The sequence below is a fragment of the Crocodylus siamensis genome, chromosome 4 (genome assembly GCF_052110815.1).
Source record: "Crocodylus siamensis isolate JL-2025a chromosome 4, ASM5211081v1, whole genome shotgun sequence".
NCBI lineage: Eukaryota > Metazoa > Chordata > Crocodylia > Crocodylidae > Crocodylus > Crocodylus siamensis.
The window spans coordinates 180,266,178-180,286,211 of NC_143398.1; the positions used below are offsets into that span (position 1 = coordinate 180,266,178).

Genomic DNA, 20,034 nt, shown 5'->3' on the forward strand with positions numbered 1-20,034 from the left:
CGAGATGTCCGGGTAATTGAAGTCACCCATGACAACCAAAGTCCTGGAGCAAGTGGCCTCAGTCAGTTCCCGGGTGAACTCCTGGTCAAGCTCAGGACTTTGCGTGGGAGGTCTGTAGTAGACTCCCACCATTGTGTCCCTGTGCCGTTTTTCCCACGAATTTTTACCCAGAGGGTCTCTAGCTGTCCATGCCGGTCGCCAGCTTGCAGGGACATGTAGCTTTCCTTCACATAGAGAGCTACACCCCCGCCCCTTTTGTCTACACAATCCCTCCTGTGCAGGGTATAGTCCTCTATACCCGTGGTCCAGTCATGGTTGGAGTCCCACCAGGTCTCCGTTATCCCAATGACGTCATAATTCTTTGCACTGAGCAGGAGGACGAGCTCGTCCTCCTTGTTGCCCAGGCTCCTGGCATTAGTGTACAGGCAGGCAAGTGTGCCCTTGGGGGCTCTTGCCGTGCCCACAGATTGTGCCAGGGCTGGGGCAGGGGTGGGCTCCCTTAAGTGCCTTGGTCTGCTGGCTTTGCAAGGGTTGCTCAGCGGGCCAGCAGTGGCAGTAGTCCCCCCATCCCCCAGCGGGCTTAGTTTAAAGCCCGGTGGAGCAGGTCAGCCAGCCTGGCTGAGAAGAGCCTCTTCCCCAGGGGAGAGAGGTGGAGGCCATCTCTTCCCAGCAGCTCGCTGCCTCTCTCGCCAAAGAGCGGGCTGTGGTCATGGAAGCCAAAGCCTTCCCGATGACACCAGCTCCGCAGTCTTTGGTTCACTGTGTGGATCCTCCTCTCCCTCCTCAGCCTATAGCTCGAGACTGGGAGGATCGACGAAAACCCCACCTGAGCTCCCAGACCCCTAACCCCTGCTCCCAACTCCCTGTAGCGCCTCATAACCTGGCTGGGGGTGCTCCAAGCCATGTCATTGGTGCCCACGTGAATAAGGAGCATGGGGTAGTGGTCTGTGGGCCGGACGAGCTGCGGGATCCTCTCCGCAATGTCTCGGATGTGGGCCCCCGGGAAGCAGCAGACTTCCCGGGCTAAGGGGTCGGGGCAGCAGATTGCCTCCTCAATGCCCCGCAGGATGGAGTCTCCCACAACAAACACCTTATGCTTTGTCTTGGGGAGAGCGGGGCCAGTAGCTGCGGTCGAGCCTGTGTTGCCTGCGGGAGCCGGCAACTGAGCAGGCTCTGCTGGGGCTGCAAGAGGTGCGAACCTGTTGCTAAGCTCCAGCGAGGGAGGGGCCTTGGTGCGGCGGGCCTTAGGGCCCTTGACCACCTTGGTCCATGCCCCTGACTGGGCAGAGCGGGAGGTCCCAGAGTCCTCCTTAGTCATGGAGGGAGACGGTGCTCTACCCTGCGGCTTCCGGGGGAGAAGGGCCTGGCAGTAGGAGTCTATCTCCTGCTCACAGTCCCTGATGGCACGCAGTCTCTGGACTGTGGCCTGGAGCTCCTCCAGCTGGCGCGCCAGAGACCCCAGTAGGGAGCAGACCCCGCAAGGGGAGGTGGCCATGCTCCTGGGCCCCAGAGCCTGAAAAAGGGACAGGCAGCCCTCGCAGCCCAGAGCCAGGGGCTCCGTCTGCGTGGAGCCCGGAACCATGGGCTCCGTCTGGGTGGTTGTCTCTGAGTTGCCCGATGGGGGGGCCACAGAGCCCGAGGGGACCCTCAGGGTGCGGCGTGTGCCCATCCGTGTCATGCCTCTGGTAGGCTGGCTACGGCTGGGGCTGACTACTCTGGGGGGGTCGCAGGCAGGGTCTCGTGCCCTCCCACGCCCTCTCCTGCATGAACTCCGCGCTAACTTGAGCGCCTGTTTATGCAGCCTGGTCACAGGGCTCCCTGGGAGGCTGGGCCAAGTAGGGGCCTGGGCGGGGGTTGACCCGGCCCTGCACCAGGCAGTGGCCTCCTCCCAGGGAGCGAGGAGTTAACCCCTTCCCACCATGAGCCCACTTACCTCTGGCTGTGCTGGGGGTCAGCAAGGGGCTCGGCGGCTGCTGAGGGGGTGTCTAGGGGGCTTCGGGGAAGCGGGGGGCGCAGCAGGCTTCACCCGCACATCTCTCACCACTCCGGAGCCTAACTGAGCTTTTTTTTTTTTTTTCCACCCATGCGGTCTTCAAAAGCTCACCCAAACTTAAATGTTCCTCCAGCTGAAATAATTGCCCACCCATCCTATATGTATAGAAATAAAAACCCTTTCTACTGTTCCAAAAGCAGCACATTAGTCATTAAGACGTGATTAAAGTGGAGGCAATGCTTTCATTTTAAAGCTGTTATTCCTGCAGCCTTTTAAATTCTACCATAGTGTACAAAACCTTGTGAGCAGAGTGAAATCTGCATGTGGATTTAGCACAACTGAGGAAGAAACTTTTTGATGAAGTGCACATATAGGTTTCCCCTCACTGTCTTTAATCCCAGCTTGTTTCCATCATTCTTAAAGGGCACGAAGCAGGAGATAGAGCTGAAACGTTGCTGAAGTTCATATACATCTTTTTATTTTTGTTTAAAGAACTGTGTATTGTGTGGTGTAAAGTAGCCTTGGCCCCTGCTCAGCTTTGCTACTTTTAAGAGGTGAAACAAAATGTGTGCAGGAGGTTAGAGGGCTGGTTGTGGAGCTCCCTCATTGAAAGCAGCATTGTGGATTAAGAAAACATTAGCATCTAGTTCTGCTTGGGTTTACCTGATTCCACGCATACCACGTATGTTATGGAGACAAGGTAGAGAGCAAAGAAGAAAATCATAAGACTTAAATGCTTCCCTTCAAATATAAACTCAATTGAAAACAAGTGAATGGCTAAGAATAGAGGTGGGGGGGAATAAAAAAAACACAAATCTTCGCTGAAGACTGTAAACAGCCTAGATCTTTGTTGATCTCAATCCTCTGTGGATATTACATTGTGTGCAGACACCAAATACTTTAAGCTAGGGTTGCTATATGTAGGTGCAAAACAAGTGGACTGAGCAATTGGATTGTACATCATACTCAGGCTGTGAACTTAAGCCTGCAGGTTCACTAGGAGATACACCACCACCATCTCATGCTAAGCAAACTTTCAAAACAAAACAAACCAGGAACAACCAAACCATGCTTCAAACCACTTGGAACTTGTCAGCAGGCCAAGCTGAAGAAAACACACATGCAAGTGGCAATGCCAAATATGACAGTGATTGCACGTATTGACTGATGAAAATTCCAACTCAAAAACGTTTCAAGATATTTCTATATTAGGAGGGAACCGAGGCTGGGAAACAAACCCAGTAATAGCTGTACAGGAGATGAAAAAACAAAACAAAAACAAGCTGTCATATGAAGAACTGGGCCCAGTAGCTCAGCCAGGGCTTTCCTGGCCTCCATGGGTAAACTAGTATTTGCAAGTGTACTACAGAAAAGAGTATAGAAGGATAAAATCCTGGGACAGTGGTTATAGAGAACAAGGGAAAGTAGTAGTTTGGTCTGATGGTATGTTCAGTGCTGGACCCACACTTGCAGCAGACAGGAGTGGCTAGAGAATGGCAGAAGGGAAGGCAAGTATGTACTGGGGCACACTGGGCAGCTCCTTTAAAAAGCATGCTTTATGCACAGCACCTGACTGCATCCCTTGGCAGGGAGATGTGGGTAGCCATGGTAGTCTGAAGTCAAGCAGAAGGCAGGGCAGGGTGCCATTTCACCCCTTTGCTGAGAGGATGGGAAAATGTCACTTTGCCTCCCTGCACTCCAGTGCAACAACAGGCCAGGACTTGACTCAAAGAAACAAGGGATGGAAGTTATGAGAAATCAACTAACTCCAGGTGCGTCAAAGATGCAGCCCACCACGCCACAACATTCAACCCCTCAAGAGTTGGCCCTGTGTGGGACCAGTCTGCCGTCTCCCTCGGACCAGCACAGTCCTGGACTGGCCACACCAAGCGCTGGATCTGATATGCCGTGACAGGGTGGGAGAAGAAGAGAGGGCACAAGGCATGGTGGCAATCCATGGGCCCAATCCAGCCTGTAGACCAGTCCCACACCACTCATATGGCCCATTAGACCAGCTGAACTTGACACCCTTGACCCACTCCATCCCCCCCAGAATGGGTACAGGATTGTTCCTGGTGAACATCAGCTTCAGCACTCTGTGTAGAAGTGGAACGCTCAACTAACGCAAATGCACACGAGTGATGCTGTTCACTTTAGCCTTTACACTAGTTTCACCACTACCTTGGGACCCTAAAAACTGTGGTGGTTCTCTCTCATGATCAGCATTAGAGAGATACAAAATAGCATACACAAATCAGTGCATGGAACAAGTAGAAAGGGAATCTTTTGTCCAGTGGAATAGCAGGTGAGCAATTACATATGAACAAGGCCACCCTTAACATTTTCAGTTTCCTTCCAGCCTGACTGACTGGACCACAGATATTGCCCTTATCTTACAACAGTTGCTTTTAAACATCTCCAGGTAAAATAACCTGGCTGCAAAGGCAAACCTGAAAAGTCCTTAGGGGTAACAACCACTGTGCATGTTTGCAAACAGGTATGAAAGTCTCCTCACATGTAGCATGGATTCATACATATAGGAAGCAGAGCTGAAACATTTTATTTAAAAACCATGGGGCTAATAATAAAGGAGGTGTAGGCATGTGCATCTAATATTTAAAAGCCAGAAGGACTTATTACATATTCACTCAGCTGCTGCCTAACCCTCAGTTTCCAGAAGTCTCTCAGCATCTATGCTTCCATTGGTGAATGTAGAAATTAATTTGTACATGTGACCAGGGGCAGGAATTGCTGTGCCCTGACAATGATGACCTGCTCAGTACCAAGCTAATTGTGAAGCCCCACCAGGATTCAGAAAAGCCATTCCCCTTCATTTGTCCAGCCTGTAGAATCCAATGTGGTAGACATGCTCCATCCATATCTGACCCCTCCCACAAAAAGGAAAGGGAAAGGACGAGGAGACAGAGGTGCTGCCACCACCATTGTTATACTCAAGTCCTGAAAGAGGCTTAAGCACTTAGCATAAGGGGTCTTCACTTGGGTTTCACTCCCTGAGAGTCAGGCACCTAAGCGAGATCAATCTTTGCATCACATTCACTAGTGAATGTCTCACCATGGTTTTAAAAATTGGTGCTCCCCTTTCACTAAACAGTAGAATTAGATTGCTTCTGACATTTCACCGCACACAACTAGAACAGAATACGGTGTTCTTGTTTCAGAGAAAGTTAGAACAGAATCATGGTGTTCAAACACTGCTACAATCCTTATTAGCATATTACAGGTGCACCAGTACAGCTTTTTTGGCTGATACTGATGGCTGATTATTAACCAGCCATATCAGCCGATACTGATTTTTTTGCTGATACACAGCCCGGCAGCTTGGAGAATAGTGTCCAGCTGCTAAGACCGGGGGGGGGGGGGTAGGGGGGCCCTGGGCAAGGGAAGGGGAGGCAAGGGGCGGAGCAGGGCAGGGGCAGGCACTGCACAGCCAGGGCGGGGGATGGGATGGAGCCACAACTCATACAGGGGGTGCAGCTCCCACCGCTGTACGCATCCCCAGGGGAGGCACAGGAGACAGGTGCCCCCCCCCCAGATCTGCGCAGGGCAAGGGCAGTCTGCCACTGCCCACTCAGCGCTGGGGACTGCTCTTCCTGGTAGAGGGGCTGGCCTGAGCTGCACTTCAGGCAAATAGCCACCCCAAAATTTGCTGTAGCCCTCCACCAGCCACCACCTGCTGCACCCTTGCTTGCCCTGAGCACAGCCCAGGCCCAGCCCCTCTGCTGAGAACAGTATGGCACGGCCTCCAGCACGAACTGCGCAACAGCAGCCCTCCCACTCCCCGCACACAGATCTGGGGGACACATGCCCCCCCATACCTACCCCAGGGGTGTGTACAGCAGTAGGAGCTCCCCTCCCTGCCCCCCGTGAATGAGCTACAGCTCCATCCCACACCCTGCCCCAGGTATGCAGCATCTGTCCCTGCCCTTGCTCCACTCCCTTCCTCACTGTGGAGGCCTCGATTTGTGCTCCCCAAATCCCTTCCCCCAGACTTCCTGGCTGGATGCTGAGTTCCAAGCTGTTGGGCAGCATTTCTGGCTGCGCGTATCCACACTGCATTTATCAGACATTAAGCGCCAACTGGACTTTTATCAGTTCCAATGTAATATGGACTGAAGTACTGGTGCACCTCTACGTAATACACTAGCTTTTTACATCCATTTGTAAGGAATATGAATATATTTTATTTAACACTATTTACAAGCAAGGTGAATGCAGAGAGCTCAGTTTCCTCAAAATACAGTTAAGGGCAGGTCTTTAAATGCTTATTTATGTCTTTTATTACTGGGGAAAAAAAAACCTCTATGGGAAATATTTTGATCGAGAAGCAAAGTTATAAACCATGGCACTGAGACAATGCTGTTTATATTTTACTAGCTGCTTCTATCTCACTCTAGCTTCTAACAGTTATGATGCTGCAATTTTTAAATCCCCTGTGATCTTCCTAATGGTGAACCCCTGTCTTGCTGCATCAGGTAATTTCCTTTTTGCTGTCCTTACTTCTCATCCTCCTCTTTCTCAATAACTGTTCTGTTCTACCTGATCTTCATCAGCATCATCTTCTCTGCCTTCCCATTTCTTCTACCTTGGCAGCTTCATACACTTTTTAACAAGGTCAAATCACTCACTGGTGTACCTCAGCATAACAAATGGGAATCTAGTCCATAATCGGGCATATTTTAAAACTAAACATTCTGTCACACACTCTTAGCCACCAGATAAAAGTTGGAATTCCATGACATTAAAAAGACAGAGTCAACTAATTGTGGTTGCCAGTTTCCTTTCTTTCTCCTTTCATAAATCCTAAAGACTCTCTGAAGATAGAAAACATTTGCCCACACTGATTTAATTACTTTTCATCTAGTAAATTACATTTTCTCCTTGAAATAACCCAGCTGGTTTTGGTTAACTTTTACATAAAGATAGTGCCTTATTTTATGTCCAAGTGCAACAGGAACCAGATACTGGTGTATATATTGTCCTGTGTCCATGCATGTTCAGCTCCTTTTGAGACAACTGATACTTGCACATTCAATGCAGATTGGCTAAGACAGAGTAGCAAGTTACCTTAATCAAATATGCAGCAGTACTTCGGGCTTGTATACAATTCTCTGTCAAAGAATGTGAAAAACATCAGTAAAGCATCTTCTCCCACACACAAATCTCTACTCAATTGCTCTGGAACAGTGTCCCCAGTTACACTGGCCACAGAGTTTAGCAAACATTTATTCCAGTGTAAATGTTTTTAAACCAGTAGTGGTACTGGTGTAGAATTCAAACTGAAATGAGGGCAAAGCAAGAACAAACATATGAATCCATATGCGAAAAGGGAGTTGCATTTTTCTTCTGTGAAGAAGTATTGCTCTGAAAATGCCTTGGTGTGGGGCTAAATTTGGAACAAACCCATGTACAGGGTTTTGCTCAGCCTCCCTGACTTAGCTAGCATATTCTTTGCTACAGAGGAAATTACATTGATTTTACTGCTTTAAAAAACAAATCCCTGGGGTATTAATTTTATTTATTTTTGTTAAACCAATATATTGCCAGCTGTGTTAATGGACCAGGTTACTGGACAGATGCTCTCCCAGAACTGGTCATTTATGGTACTGATTTTAAAATATTTAACTCTTGCTTCTTTCCTCAGCCCTCCCCCCCCCGCTCACTCCCCTCCCCAATAGCATCACTGCACTAACCATGTCTCGTGCTTATTTTCTTGCTCATTAGATGGAATTTATGCTTCCAGTCTTTGTATAACAGCTTTGTACATGAGGAGCACGCTGTGAACATTCAGCCTTACCTCAGAATTAAAGGGGTTATATATAAAACCTTTATACATGCGATTGCCTGCAACAGCCAGGGACTGGACTTGATGACCCATGGAAAGGCCCCTTCCAGTCTCAGGCTTCTACAACCCACACATCAATACTAAGAATCTCTCACTCCATGCTGTTACTAGTATGGAAACTGCCTTTTCCCATAGTCAATAGGCTTTGCAAAGGTAGTGACTAGAAAAAAAAAAAGCATTATGCCCATATTTCAGTTTATGTTGGGATGATTGTACAGGGTTCTCCAGGCAGCTCTGGTACATGTTTTTTAAACTGCCAAGGTATGAACCCATGGTTTTCTGATGCTCTTGTAAAGTCAAAAGGACCCCAGGAAACTTTCAGCGTCTAACGATAAAGAACAAAATGTGTGACCTAGTCTTGATATTTGACAAGTGTTCTAGCTCACTGTAATCAAACTTTGTCAATGCCATGGTAGCTTCATTGGAAAATGAAAACCCTAGCATTCAGGAAAAAAGCAGTAATGAGAGACAAAGATGATAAGCAGAAGTAACTGCAATCTTCTACATGAGGGAAAAGATCATTGTAAATACAGAACTGTTACACATACACTCACTGCATATGAAATCACACAAACATTTATTTCTATGGTTTGTCTATTTATAAAATCTTGAATCAAATCCATTTTGCCTCCACTACACGTTCCCATGTCTATGACTCTTCATTCATTTATCACTGTACTGAATAGGATATTGGATGTCATTCTGGTCAGTCCACAGAAGTAATGAGAAGCTATGATATGTAATAAACACAGCATAATTTTTATATAACAGACCTAATACGCTTCCTGGCATGTGCTTTGAAACTATTCCTGAGGCACGACTACCCTTACCTGAAGGATTTCTGCTTTCACATAGCCTTAATATTTTTGATAGATAGCTACTTACAGTAAAGATGATCATCCCTTTATTTAAGAGCCTTAAACAAAGGTGCACTGTGTGTTATTTCAAAATGAAAGATCAGTATTTCGCTTTTGAGCGAAGAAACGTAGAAAATACACTTTGATGGTTCTCCAAAAAAACAGGGCTTGGATAAACGTTCACCAACTTATGTAAAAGCCTCCAAAATTTCACCTCCAAATCTAGATCTGAAAACCAAAGACTTTTTTTTATAGTCTTTCATTGCACTTGCACAAAATATACATTTCAATTTTTTACTAATACTACACATATATACTTAAATTATGGATTAGCCTGTTAATTTAAACTACCTCACAAAATGCATACAAACTAAAATATTGTTGTCTAAACAAGAATTGAAAGCAGCAGAGTACAAATTTCAAGTTTGTGCCAAAATGTTCTACATTGACTAAAATTTTGATATTAGATATACTTCATTTTATGCATTTCTTTAAATTTTGATCACTTTTGTTAAGCGACTTCCCAGGAAAGTTGGTATTATTTCTGCTCCATCAAATGCAACAGCATTAAGGTTTGGGTCACAGGGAAACCATTTTATTGCCAATTTGAAGTGTTCCAGAAACACATCACTATTTTTAGTAGGCAAGAAGAAAATTAAAAAAAAAAGTGTAAATACAATTTCGATAGTGATTTTTTTTTTTAAATTTCTCAAGCATCTCTCATCAACAGGATATACAGTACGGTTTCAGAAGAGTAAACATTTTATAAGTAAGCAAACAACTTTTTTTCAACCAACATACACAATTTCTTGCTGTATTTATGCTGAACTCTCCTTTTAATATGGACAAGTATGAAGTTAGTTTTCTTCTTCAATACAACATGGGCACAGGACTGGTACAATCCAGGTTTTTTGTGTTGTTTAAAGTTAAAGACAACTCTATACTGTGAAATCCATGGTCCTGCCATCCATCTCCCATCATCATCTTGCATAGCGCTTAATGTAATCTTCAACTTTATTCCGAAAGTCCTCCTGTGGGAAAGAAGAATCAGGATTACAACCCAAACAGTTCAGAGACACAAAAATAGCACCAGAGGCATAAAATTTCCATGTTGTGTACTCAAGGGACTTGTTTTGGAGCCCTCTCCCACAGAATCATTGCATGTCTTTTAAGAATGCCTCCATCAGTGTATACCATGCTCTGAAAACTGGCTGAGTCATTGTAAACAGAGACTTTTCACCCTGCAGCTAAAATCTGATTGGAAAAAATAGTCCATACAACACCTGAAGTAACATTTTACTACCAACAACTGTCATGGTAGGTCAAGCCTGAACAGCAGTTACAGAATTCAGTTACAATCAGATGGGCCCTAACTAAGAATGGGTTATGGATCATATAAGCATGGTCATGTACTTTTACTGAAGAGGAAAGAATCTTTTCTGACAAAAGGAGGAATTGATATAAAACATCCTATTTGCCAATTACACACTGTTTTTCAGACTCCTCTCCTCTGCATTTGGTCCAAACAAACTAACCCAACCTCCTTTGTGAAACTGCACAGTATCACAGTTTCCAGTGAATTAAGTTCAAGTTCATCCTGCTATCTTTTAGTTTTCTAGCCTGCAGTAAATTTTAACTTTATGTAACAAGCCATTGGCTTGCTATAGTGACTTAGAGAGAATGTACAGGCATACCTCGTTTTATTGTGCTTTGCTTTATTGCGCTTCACAGATATTGCGTTTTTTTTACTAATTGAAGGTTTGTGGCAACCCTGCGTCGAGCAAGTCTACGGCGCCATTTTTCCAACAGCGTTTGCTCACTTCGCATTTTTTAGCAATAAAGTATTTTTTAATTAAGGTATGTACATTGGGTTTTTTTAGACATAAGCTGATGTTGGCGACCGGCATGGACAGCTAGAGACCCTCTGGGTAAAAATTCGTGGGGAATTCGGCACAGGGGACACAACGGTGGGAGTCTACTACAGACCTCCCACTCAAAGTCCCGAGCTTGACCAGGAGTTCACCCGGGAACTGACTGAGGCCGCTTGCTCCAGGACCTTGGTTGTCATGGGGGACTTCAATTACCCGGACATCTCGTGGGAAGATCACTCAGCTAAATCTGAGCGGGCGCAAAGCTTTCTCTCGTGCGTGGATGACCTCTACCTGACCCAAGAAGTCTATGGGCCAACGAGAGGCAAAGCGCTGCTTGACCTGGTACTGGCTACAGGGGATGACCTAATCGGCGACCTAGTGATTGATGGGAAGTTGGGTGACAGCGACCACGAGCTGATCACCTTCACCATCCGCCGTAAAGCTGGCAAGTCAGTCAGCAACACAGAAGTCCTTGACTTCAGAAAAGCCAACTTTGACAAGCTCAAGAGGCTAGTCGGTCAGGCCCTCAGGGACCATGACCCCAGGGAGATGGGAGTTCAAGAAGAGTGGTTGCTTCTCAAGGAAGCGATCCTCAGTGCACAAGCTAAATCTATTCCAACATGGAGGAAAGGCAGCAAGAAGGCACAGCAGCCCCCCGGCTCTCCAGAGACCTAACGGACCTACTGTGGCTAAAAAGGAAAGCCTACAAAGGATGGAGGACGGGATTCACCTCCAAGGAGGATTACTCCGCGCTGGTCCGGTCCTGCAGGGACCAAACCAGGAAAGCCAAGGCTGCAACTGAACTCCAACTAGCTTCAGGCATCAAGGACAACAAAAAGTCCTTTTTCAGGTATGTGGGGAGCCAGAGGAAAAGCAAGGGCAATGTTGGACCCCTGCTAAACCAGATGGGGCAACTGACAACTGACGCCCAGGAAAAAGCCAACCTATTAAATAGGTACTTTGCATCAGTCTTTCATCAGTCACACGGGATGCCCATGCCTGCTATGGGACAGGGAAATCTGGGTGAGGGGAATCCCCTACCCTCCATCAATGCTGACCTCGTGAAGGAACATCTTGAGAAGCTGGATACCTTCAAGTCAGCTGGCCCTGACAACCTGCACCCCAGGGTACTCAAGGAGCTGGCGAGCGTCATAGCCCAGCCCCTGGCACGGATCTTTGAAAACTCCTGGCGCTCTGGTGTAGTGCCCGAAGACTGGAAGAAGTCCAACGTGGTGCCAATCTTCAAGAAAGGGAGGAGAGTGGATCCGGCTAACTACAGACCCATTAACCTGACTTCTATCCTGGGGAAGATCTTAGAAAAGTTTATTAAGGAGGCCATCCTTGAGGGACTGGCCCAGGCTAACATTCTAAGGGACAGCCAGCACGGGTTTGTTGTGGGTAGGTCTTGTTTGACCAATCTCATTTCCTTCTACGACCAGGTGACCTATCACCTGGACAAGGGAGAAGAGATTGATGTCATATATCTTGACTTCAAAAAAGCTTTTGATCTGGTATCCCATGATCACCTCTTGGCCAAACTGCCCAGTTGTGGCCTTGGCTCCACCACGATCCGCTGGCTAGGAAATTGGCTTCGTGGTCAGACCCAGAGGGTTGTGATTGATGGCAGTCACTCATCGTGATGCCCTGTGACCAGTGGGGTCCCTCAAGGCTCTGTCCTGGGACCCATACTGTTCAACATCTTCATTAATGATGTGGACATTGGAGTGGACTGGCCAAGTTCGCCGATGACACCAAACTTTGGGGCAAAGCATCCACGCCAGAAGATAGGCGGGTGATCCAGGCTGACCTGGACAAGCTCAGCAAATGGGCAGACGAGAACCTGATGGTGTTTAACACCGAAAAATGCAAGGTTCTCCACCTTGGGAGCAAAAACCTGCAGCACCCTTATAGGCTCAGCAGTGCTACGTTGGTTAGCACTACAGAAGAAAAAGACTTGGGGGTCATCATTGACCACAAGATGAACATGAGCCTGCAATGCGATGCTGTGGCTAGTAAAGCGACCAAAATGCTGGCGTGCATCCATAGATGCTTCTTGAGCAAATCCTGGGATGTCATTCTCCCCTTGTACTCAGCCTTGGTGAGGCCGCAGCTGGAGTACCGCATCCAGTTTTGGGCTCCACAATTCAAAAAGGATGTGGAGAAGCTTGAGAGAGTCCAGAGGAGAGCCACGCGCATGATCAGAGGTCAGGAAAACAGATCTTACGATGACAGGCTGAGAGCCATGGGACTCTTTAGCCTGGAAAAGCGCAGGCTCAGGGGTGACCACCAGGATCTGGGGGAACGTCTGTTCACCAGAGCGCCCCAAGGGATGACGAGGTCGAACGGTCACAAACTCCTGCAAGACCGTTTCAGGCTGTACATAAGGAAGAATTTCTTTACTGTCCGAGCCCCCAAGGTCTGGAACAGTCTGCCAGCGGAGGTGGTTCAAGCACCTACATTGAACACCTTCAAGAGTAAATTGGATGCTTATCTTGCTGGGATCCTATGACCCCAGCTGACTTCCTGCCCTTTGGGCAGGGGGCTGGACTCAATGATCTCCTGAGGTCCCTTCCAGCCCTAATGTCTATGAAATCTATGAAATAATGCTATTGCACACTTAATAGACTACAGTATAGTGTAAACATAACTTTTATATGCACTGGGAAACCAAAAAATTCGTGTGACTCGCTTTATTGCGATATTCGCTTTATTGCGGTGGTCTGGAACCGAACCCGCAATATCTCCGAGGTATGCCTGTACTTACATTTACAACTCTCTAAATATAAGGGGCCACTGCATCCCCTTGGTAGATTACAATGAAAGCTCCAGATTCCATGATTTAGTATGAACTTACAGATAGTCAGGGACAGAAATCAGGTCAAACAATTTTCTGGTTTGATCCTTCCATGATGAGAACATGAGACATCAGACCCTTTGCACCACAGTTTTGCATTCTCATTGTGAACCAAAAATGTTTCTCAAAGTTGCATGATATTCTTGGATGTGCTCAGTAAAAATGGATTTGAGTTACTGACTACCTTGGCCACACCAAATGAATGCAGGCAAAACCCATGTGAATTTATTACACGTGACTTTCAACTCCCTCCAATCAGAATTGAATAAAGCCTCCAAAAAAATCAGGCACACTGAAGTTGCAATTTACTTATACACAAGTGAGACAAGAGCCCACTTAAAAGAAATATCAAAGGCAGAAGTAAAAATCTATAGAGCCTCTGCCTAGCCATGCATGACCAGTACTCACAAAGCTTTAGGTCCCTTAAGCTTTTCTAATGTACCGTGACTTACTTAAACAATGGATTTCTGTGTTTTAGCTAGTCTGAGCAATTGCCTTTAGTGTGTAAACATATATAGCATAAAAGACAAATATGTATTACTGACTGAAAGTACATAATTAAGGAAATGCATAAAAATAAGGTTTATAGACATGGAAGGGATTTGAGAGTTTAATGTGTTTGAAAAGTAGTAAGTTGTTCTATTGTGTGGCCTTTAAAGAACCTATTTCACAGCAGATAAGATTGAACAATGCAAAATGAAAATTTGTAAGAGCACTGCAAGTAATACGCTCAGAAAAACTTGAGCAGAAGTAATTTTTAAAAGGCAGGTTCCTGTCAGAAACGTAAAGCAGCAATTTCCATTTTGAAATAACAAGCAATGATTCATTTTGAAATATGAAATGTAATACCAGCACTCAAAATGGCAAGAAAAAATTATCAGGGGCCAAACCAGCTTAACTGCACTTAAAAACAAACAAACAAACAAACAACCCAACAGAGGATGTAAGAATTGCAATTTACTAGGTCAGACCATCTTGCCCAGTATCCTGTCTCTCAGTGGCAGAGAGTGGATGCTGAAAGCAAAAGCGAACTGGGTATGACTAAATTTTTTTTCCAATGTTCCTCTCACTTGCAGCCTCCAGCATCTAAGGTATAGCAAGTTCCAATTCAGAGGCTGTATCCCTAACTCTCATGCTCAATAGCTATAAATCCTTTCCTCCAAAAATCTGTCCAATCTGTTTTTGAATCTGGCTAAACTGTCAGCTTCCACAACATTCCCTTGATAGCAATGAGTTCTACAATTTAGTTATACACAGTGTGAAAATACTTCCTCTTGTTAGTTCTAGGCCCCCTCTACAAGTGCAGGTAAAGGCGCAGTTGGATCTAATGCATGATCCACACAATTCTGCCTCCTGCTGTGCCACATCCTGGAAAATTGGTAGAAACAATAATAACAAAAGAATTGTTCAGCACATGCATGAACATGATTTGCTGTGGAGGAATCAGAACAGCTTTATCAAAGGGAATTCATGCCTCACCAACCTGCTTTAGTTTTTTGAGGGTGTCAGGAAGCAAGTGGATTGGAGTGATCCAGTTGACACATATATTTAGATTTCCAAAAAGCCTTTGGACTTCCAAAATAGTCATGGGATTACAGGAAATGTCTACTAGTAGATTAGAAATTGGCTTAAAGATAAAAGCAAAGAGTGAAGAATATATGTGATCAGTTTTCAGGATGGAAAAAAATAAACAGTGGGATTCCCCCAGGGATCTGCATAACAGACTTGCATGGTCTGGAAAATGGGGCAAATAGCAAGGTGGCCAGATTTGTGGATGACACAAAATTATTCAAAGTGGTAAAGGTCAAGATGAACTGTAAGGAGCTACAGAAGAATCTTGTATGATTAAGTGAATCATACATCTAAACGGCAGATGAAATTCAGTGTAGATGAGTGCAAAGCTCCACTTGTCCCTAGGGAGGAATGGATTCAGTAAGGGAATCTCACAGCCCTCTTCCACAGTGAAGACAAAACGCAAAGAATGCATTTAGTTTCTCAGTAATGCCTGTCATCCTTCAGCACTCCTTTTACACCTTGATCATCCAAAGGCCCAATCAATTCCCTTAGCAGGTCTTCAGCTTCTAATACATATATATTTTTAAATTGTTACTTTTGTCTCTAGCAAGTTTCTCTTAATATTCTTGTAGCTTGTCTTATTACAGTTTCACATTTGATTTGACCGCATTAGTGCTCTTTTTCTTTTCCTCATTAGGATCTGACTTCCATTTTTTGAAAGCAGCCTTTTTTTCTGCTTATTTTTGCTGTAACTCTGCCACTAAGCCACACATATTCTTTTTTGTTCCACTTTCCCCTTTTTTTGGATTTGCGGTAGGCATTTGCACTGTGCCTCCAATATGGTGTTCTTAAGCAGTTTCCACATTACTTGCAGGTTCTTCATCTCCTTAGGGGGCCCTCATAACTTCTGCCTAACTAGCTTCCTCTTTTTGGTGTAATCTCCCTTTTTAAAATTAAAGGCCACTGGAGTAGATGTTCTTCTAATCTCCCCACTCCTGCATGCATGTCAAACCCAACTGTACTGTGGTTACTACTGCAGAGTGGCTCAGTAACAACTACCTTTGCACCAAATCCTGTTCATTACTTAGGACTAGGTCAAGAATGGCTTTTCCTCTTGTAGGTTCCTTCCCAAGAAAACATCTTGCTGTGACAAGTCTCTAAAGTTCCACACCTCTAAGGCTAGAAATAGATATCACTGAATGGAGTGGATCAGCTGTGCCTCAACATATCAGCTGATCTGTTTCAGTGAGTGAAATATACATCACCCCTTGTCCTGGCCTCGATGGTGCAGGCCAAGGGGCTGGCTGGGCAGGAAAGCACTTTTCTCAGCCAGGCTGGCTGAATGGGAAAATCACTACAAGATAATAGATGTCTGTCTGCTGCAGTATAGTGGAAAAGTCTATTACTACTTTTTGTTGACACAAAAATCAGCATCACAAGAAAGGGCATGGATGTCTATTATTTGCTCAGCATTTGTGACTTCAGACAACGCCTGTTTCCATCGTATATTTCCTAACAGATTTTCCTTGCATGTTTCCCGATACACACAACTAGATTGCCATCTGAACCTTCAATGGACATTGAGAATTGGCCAAAATACTAAGTAATGTTTGTACAAAGTTTAAATATGTATGCAGAACACCACAAATACTACTACCCCCCTCCTTTAATTGGTCTTAAAACAGTGGTGGCCAACCTTTTGGTCATACATGCCACAAATTAAGCTGCAAACCCTCCCTGAGTGCCCTTCCAATCTCCTTTCCCTGGCCTGTCCTGCTGCTGTTTTCAACCCCCTGCCCTTTCTGCCACTGTACTACCTGTCCCTCCCCAATCTGCCATGTGCCACAACAGGAGGCTGCTCATGCCATTTGTGGGATGTGGGCCACAGGTTGGCCAGCCCTGCCTTAAAACATTGCCAAGGATTCCCTAGGTGTTTCAAATGGTCTACCCAGCTCTGACAAGTTCCATCTCCAGTGGTGAATGCACAGGATTAGAGGATCAGTTCTGGGTCATCTTCCACAACAGACTTCCTGCTGCATGTTTGGACAACATTTTTTTTCTAACCTTGAAAACTGAAGTTCATTTTCTCCAAGATACATTATGAAACTCAACTTGTTAATATTAGTAAGCATTTTGGAAGAAAGCCAGCATAAAATGCTAAGAATTGCTTTGTTAAAATTCACAAAGCCCAAAAATATAGCAGGGGAAATGAAGTGCAATCAACATAAAGCCTCATGAATGTGTTCATGCCCTTAGAAAACTTTGTATGATAAGACCAGATACTACAAATCACAAGCACCCATTATTAGAAATGTATGTCTAACTTAAGATCATAAGGCCCCAAAAGCCTCACTGCTGACAATCTGGAACTAGTCTCACCAGGTAAACCACTTCTCTTTCAGAGGGCTGAAAGAAAGACTTTGTACCAACAAAAAACTGCTCTTTTGACGGAATACTATGCCTAATTTCAACTCTGGTTTTGAGATATCTCCTAAAAGTACAGTTTAGCCACAATTGCTTAGAAAAACATAAACAAAATAAAATTAAAAAAATCACCACCAAAATAGTAGATGTCACCTCCCCCATTGATACAAAATACATTCATTAATCAATGATTAACTCAAGTCTGTTAATATCTTTGCCTCCGTCTTCCTAAGTAGGGACCAGAACAGCCACCTCCGTGCTGGGCCCCCCCTCGGGCTCCGGGGGAGGCACACCTGGGCCACGGGTTAGTGAGGATTTAGTTAGGGAGATTCTGGAGAGGTTGGACGTATTCAAGTCAGCTGGCCCAGATGATTTCCACCCTAGAGTTCTAAAGGAACTGGCCGAGGTCATTGCAAGTCCCCTGGCACGGCTTTACGAGCACTCATGGTGCTCTAGTGAGGTACCGGAGGACTGGAAGAGGGCCAATGTGGTCCCCATCTTCAAAAAAGGCAGGAAGGAGGACCCAGGAAACTATAGGCCGGTTAGTCTCACCTCAATCCTAGGCAAGCTGTTCGAGAAAATTATGCTGGCACACATCCAGGAGAGGCCAGCAGGGGACTGCATGCTTAGGGGCAACCAACATGGATTCATCAGTGGCAGGTCCTCTCAGACCAACCTGGTAGACTTTTACGATCAGATCACCAGATCGTTAGACGCAGGGGTAGCAGTGGATATAATCTTCCTGGACTTCCGGAAGGCTTTTGACACTGTCTCTCACCCTGTTCTCATTAAGAAACTGGGGGGGGTGTGGTGTAGACACCCACACAGTCAAATGGGTCGCCAACTGGCTGGTGGGCCGCACCCAGAGGGTGGTAGTGGATGGGTCCTTCTCAACCTGGAAGGACGTGGGCAGTGGGGTTCCGCAGGGCTCGGGCCCGCACTGTTCAACATCTTCATCAGCGACTTGGATGAGGGGGTAAAAAGCACCCTGTTCAAATTTGCTGATGACACTAAGATGTGGGGGGAAGTGGGCACATTGGAGGGATGCAACAGGCTACTATCAGTCCTAGACAGGTTACAAGGGTGGGAGGACGAGAATAGGATGGGCTTCAACACAGACAAGTGCAAGGTGATGCACCTCGGCAGGAACAACCGGCACCATACCTACAGGTTGGGGAACTCCCCTCTTGTCAGCACGGAGGCGGAAAAGGATCTGGGGGTCATCACTGACTCCAAGATGAACATGGGCCGGCAGTGTGGGGAGGCAGTCAGGAAGGCCAACCGCACTTTGGCATGCATCTACAGATGCATCTCGAGCAGGTCCAAGGAGGTGATCCTCCCCCTCTATGCGGCACTGGTCAGGCCGCAGCTGGAGTATTGCGTCCAGTTCTGGGCGCCACACTTCAAGAGGGATGTGGACAGCATGGAGAGGGTCCAGAGGAGGGCCACTCGCGTGATCAGGGGTCAGCAGGGCAGGCCCTATGAGGAGAGGCTGCGGGACCTGAACCTGTTCAGCCTCCAAAAGAGAAGGCTGAGCGGGGATCTTGTGGCCTGTTATAAACTAGTCAGGGGGGATCAGCAGGCATTGGGGGAGTCACTGTTCCCCCGAGCACCGGCAGGAGTGACCAGGAATAACGGTCACAAGCTGGCAGAGGGTAGGTTTAGGTTAGACATCAGGAGGCACTACTTCACGGTCAGGGCGGCTAGGGTCTGGAACCAGCTTCCAAGAGAAGCGGTGCAGGCTCCTACCCTGGGGGTGTTTAAGAGGAGGTTAGGTAAACATCTTGCTGGGGTTGTTTGACCCCAGTATTCTTTCCTGCCATGGCAGGGGGTCGGACTAGATGATCTGCTCAGGTCCCTTCCGACCCTAGAAACTATCACTCCTGCTGGGCTGTGTGGATAAGTCATACAGAACTCTACTTCCATTAAGGTAATTGAGCAGGAGATTCTTCCATATTTTCCCTGAACCAGATGACTTCCAGCTAGGTTTATTCTCACTGGAATGAAGAAAAAAAAAAATCAAAAGATATTTGAGGGCTATAATGTCTATCAACAGAATAATTACAGCCCAGACAGCAATGCTGTCACACAAATAAGCCTCAATGCTGTTGTTGAGAGTTGTTTGGTTTCCATGCCAGTGAAATTCTCTCTTGGTTAACCATGCCAAAGGTATCAATTAATGCAAACTGGCTGCCTTTTCATTTTTAAACATTCGAACTTAATGTGTCCAGCACCTGTCCCAGCCTAAAACCAGTTATGAAAATAATGCTTCTATATTAAATTAGGGATGTAAATATCATTTTAAAAATATGTGTTTACCCTCCTCTAGTTATATTGGTATGATTAACTAATAACACAGCAGCCCTCAAACAGCTGCTGCTGAGAGCCACTCCCAGGTCCCTGGACCCTTTGGCTGAGGGGAAAATAGGGAAGAGGCAAGTCCAGCCAGATAACCCAACTGAAGCCCTGCACAAGAAGTGAAGGAGCACCTTTGAACAAGCAGCTAATTGCTTAATTAACAAGTCATTAGGCTGCTGGCTGCTTTCCTCTTAAGCTATAGGTACTAGCCCCCCTTGGCCATTCTCTTTCCCTTCCCCCTCCCCTTGGATCCTCCTGCGGCACCACGTGGCTTCCCGTCCCCCCTTTCCTACCAGACT

At 46.1% G+C, this 20,034-nt stretch overlaps 1 protein-coding gene across 3 annotated transcripts in view; it reads right to left on the reverse strand.

The window, feature by feature from the left end:
* Positions 1-9,457: 9,457 nt before the first annotated feature.
* The window catches only part of UBE2F (ubiquitin conjugating enzyme E2 F (putative)), a 118,365-nt gene continuing 107,788 nt past the window's right edge, over positions 9,458-20,034 (reverse strand). For all 3 annotated transcript variants that reach the window (XM_090045051.1, XM_090045052.1, XM_090045050.1), the window contains one exon: positions 9,458-9,744. In XM_090045051.1, coding sequence (XP_089901177.1) covers positions 9,694-9,744 — 51 coding nt within the window. In that variant the 3' untranslated portion in view covers positions 9,458-9,693. The remainder of the gene's footprint in view (positions 9,745-20,034) is intronic.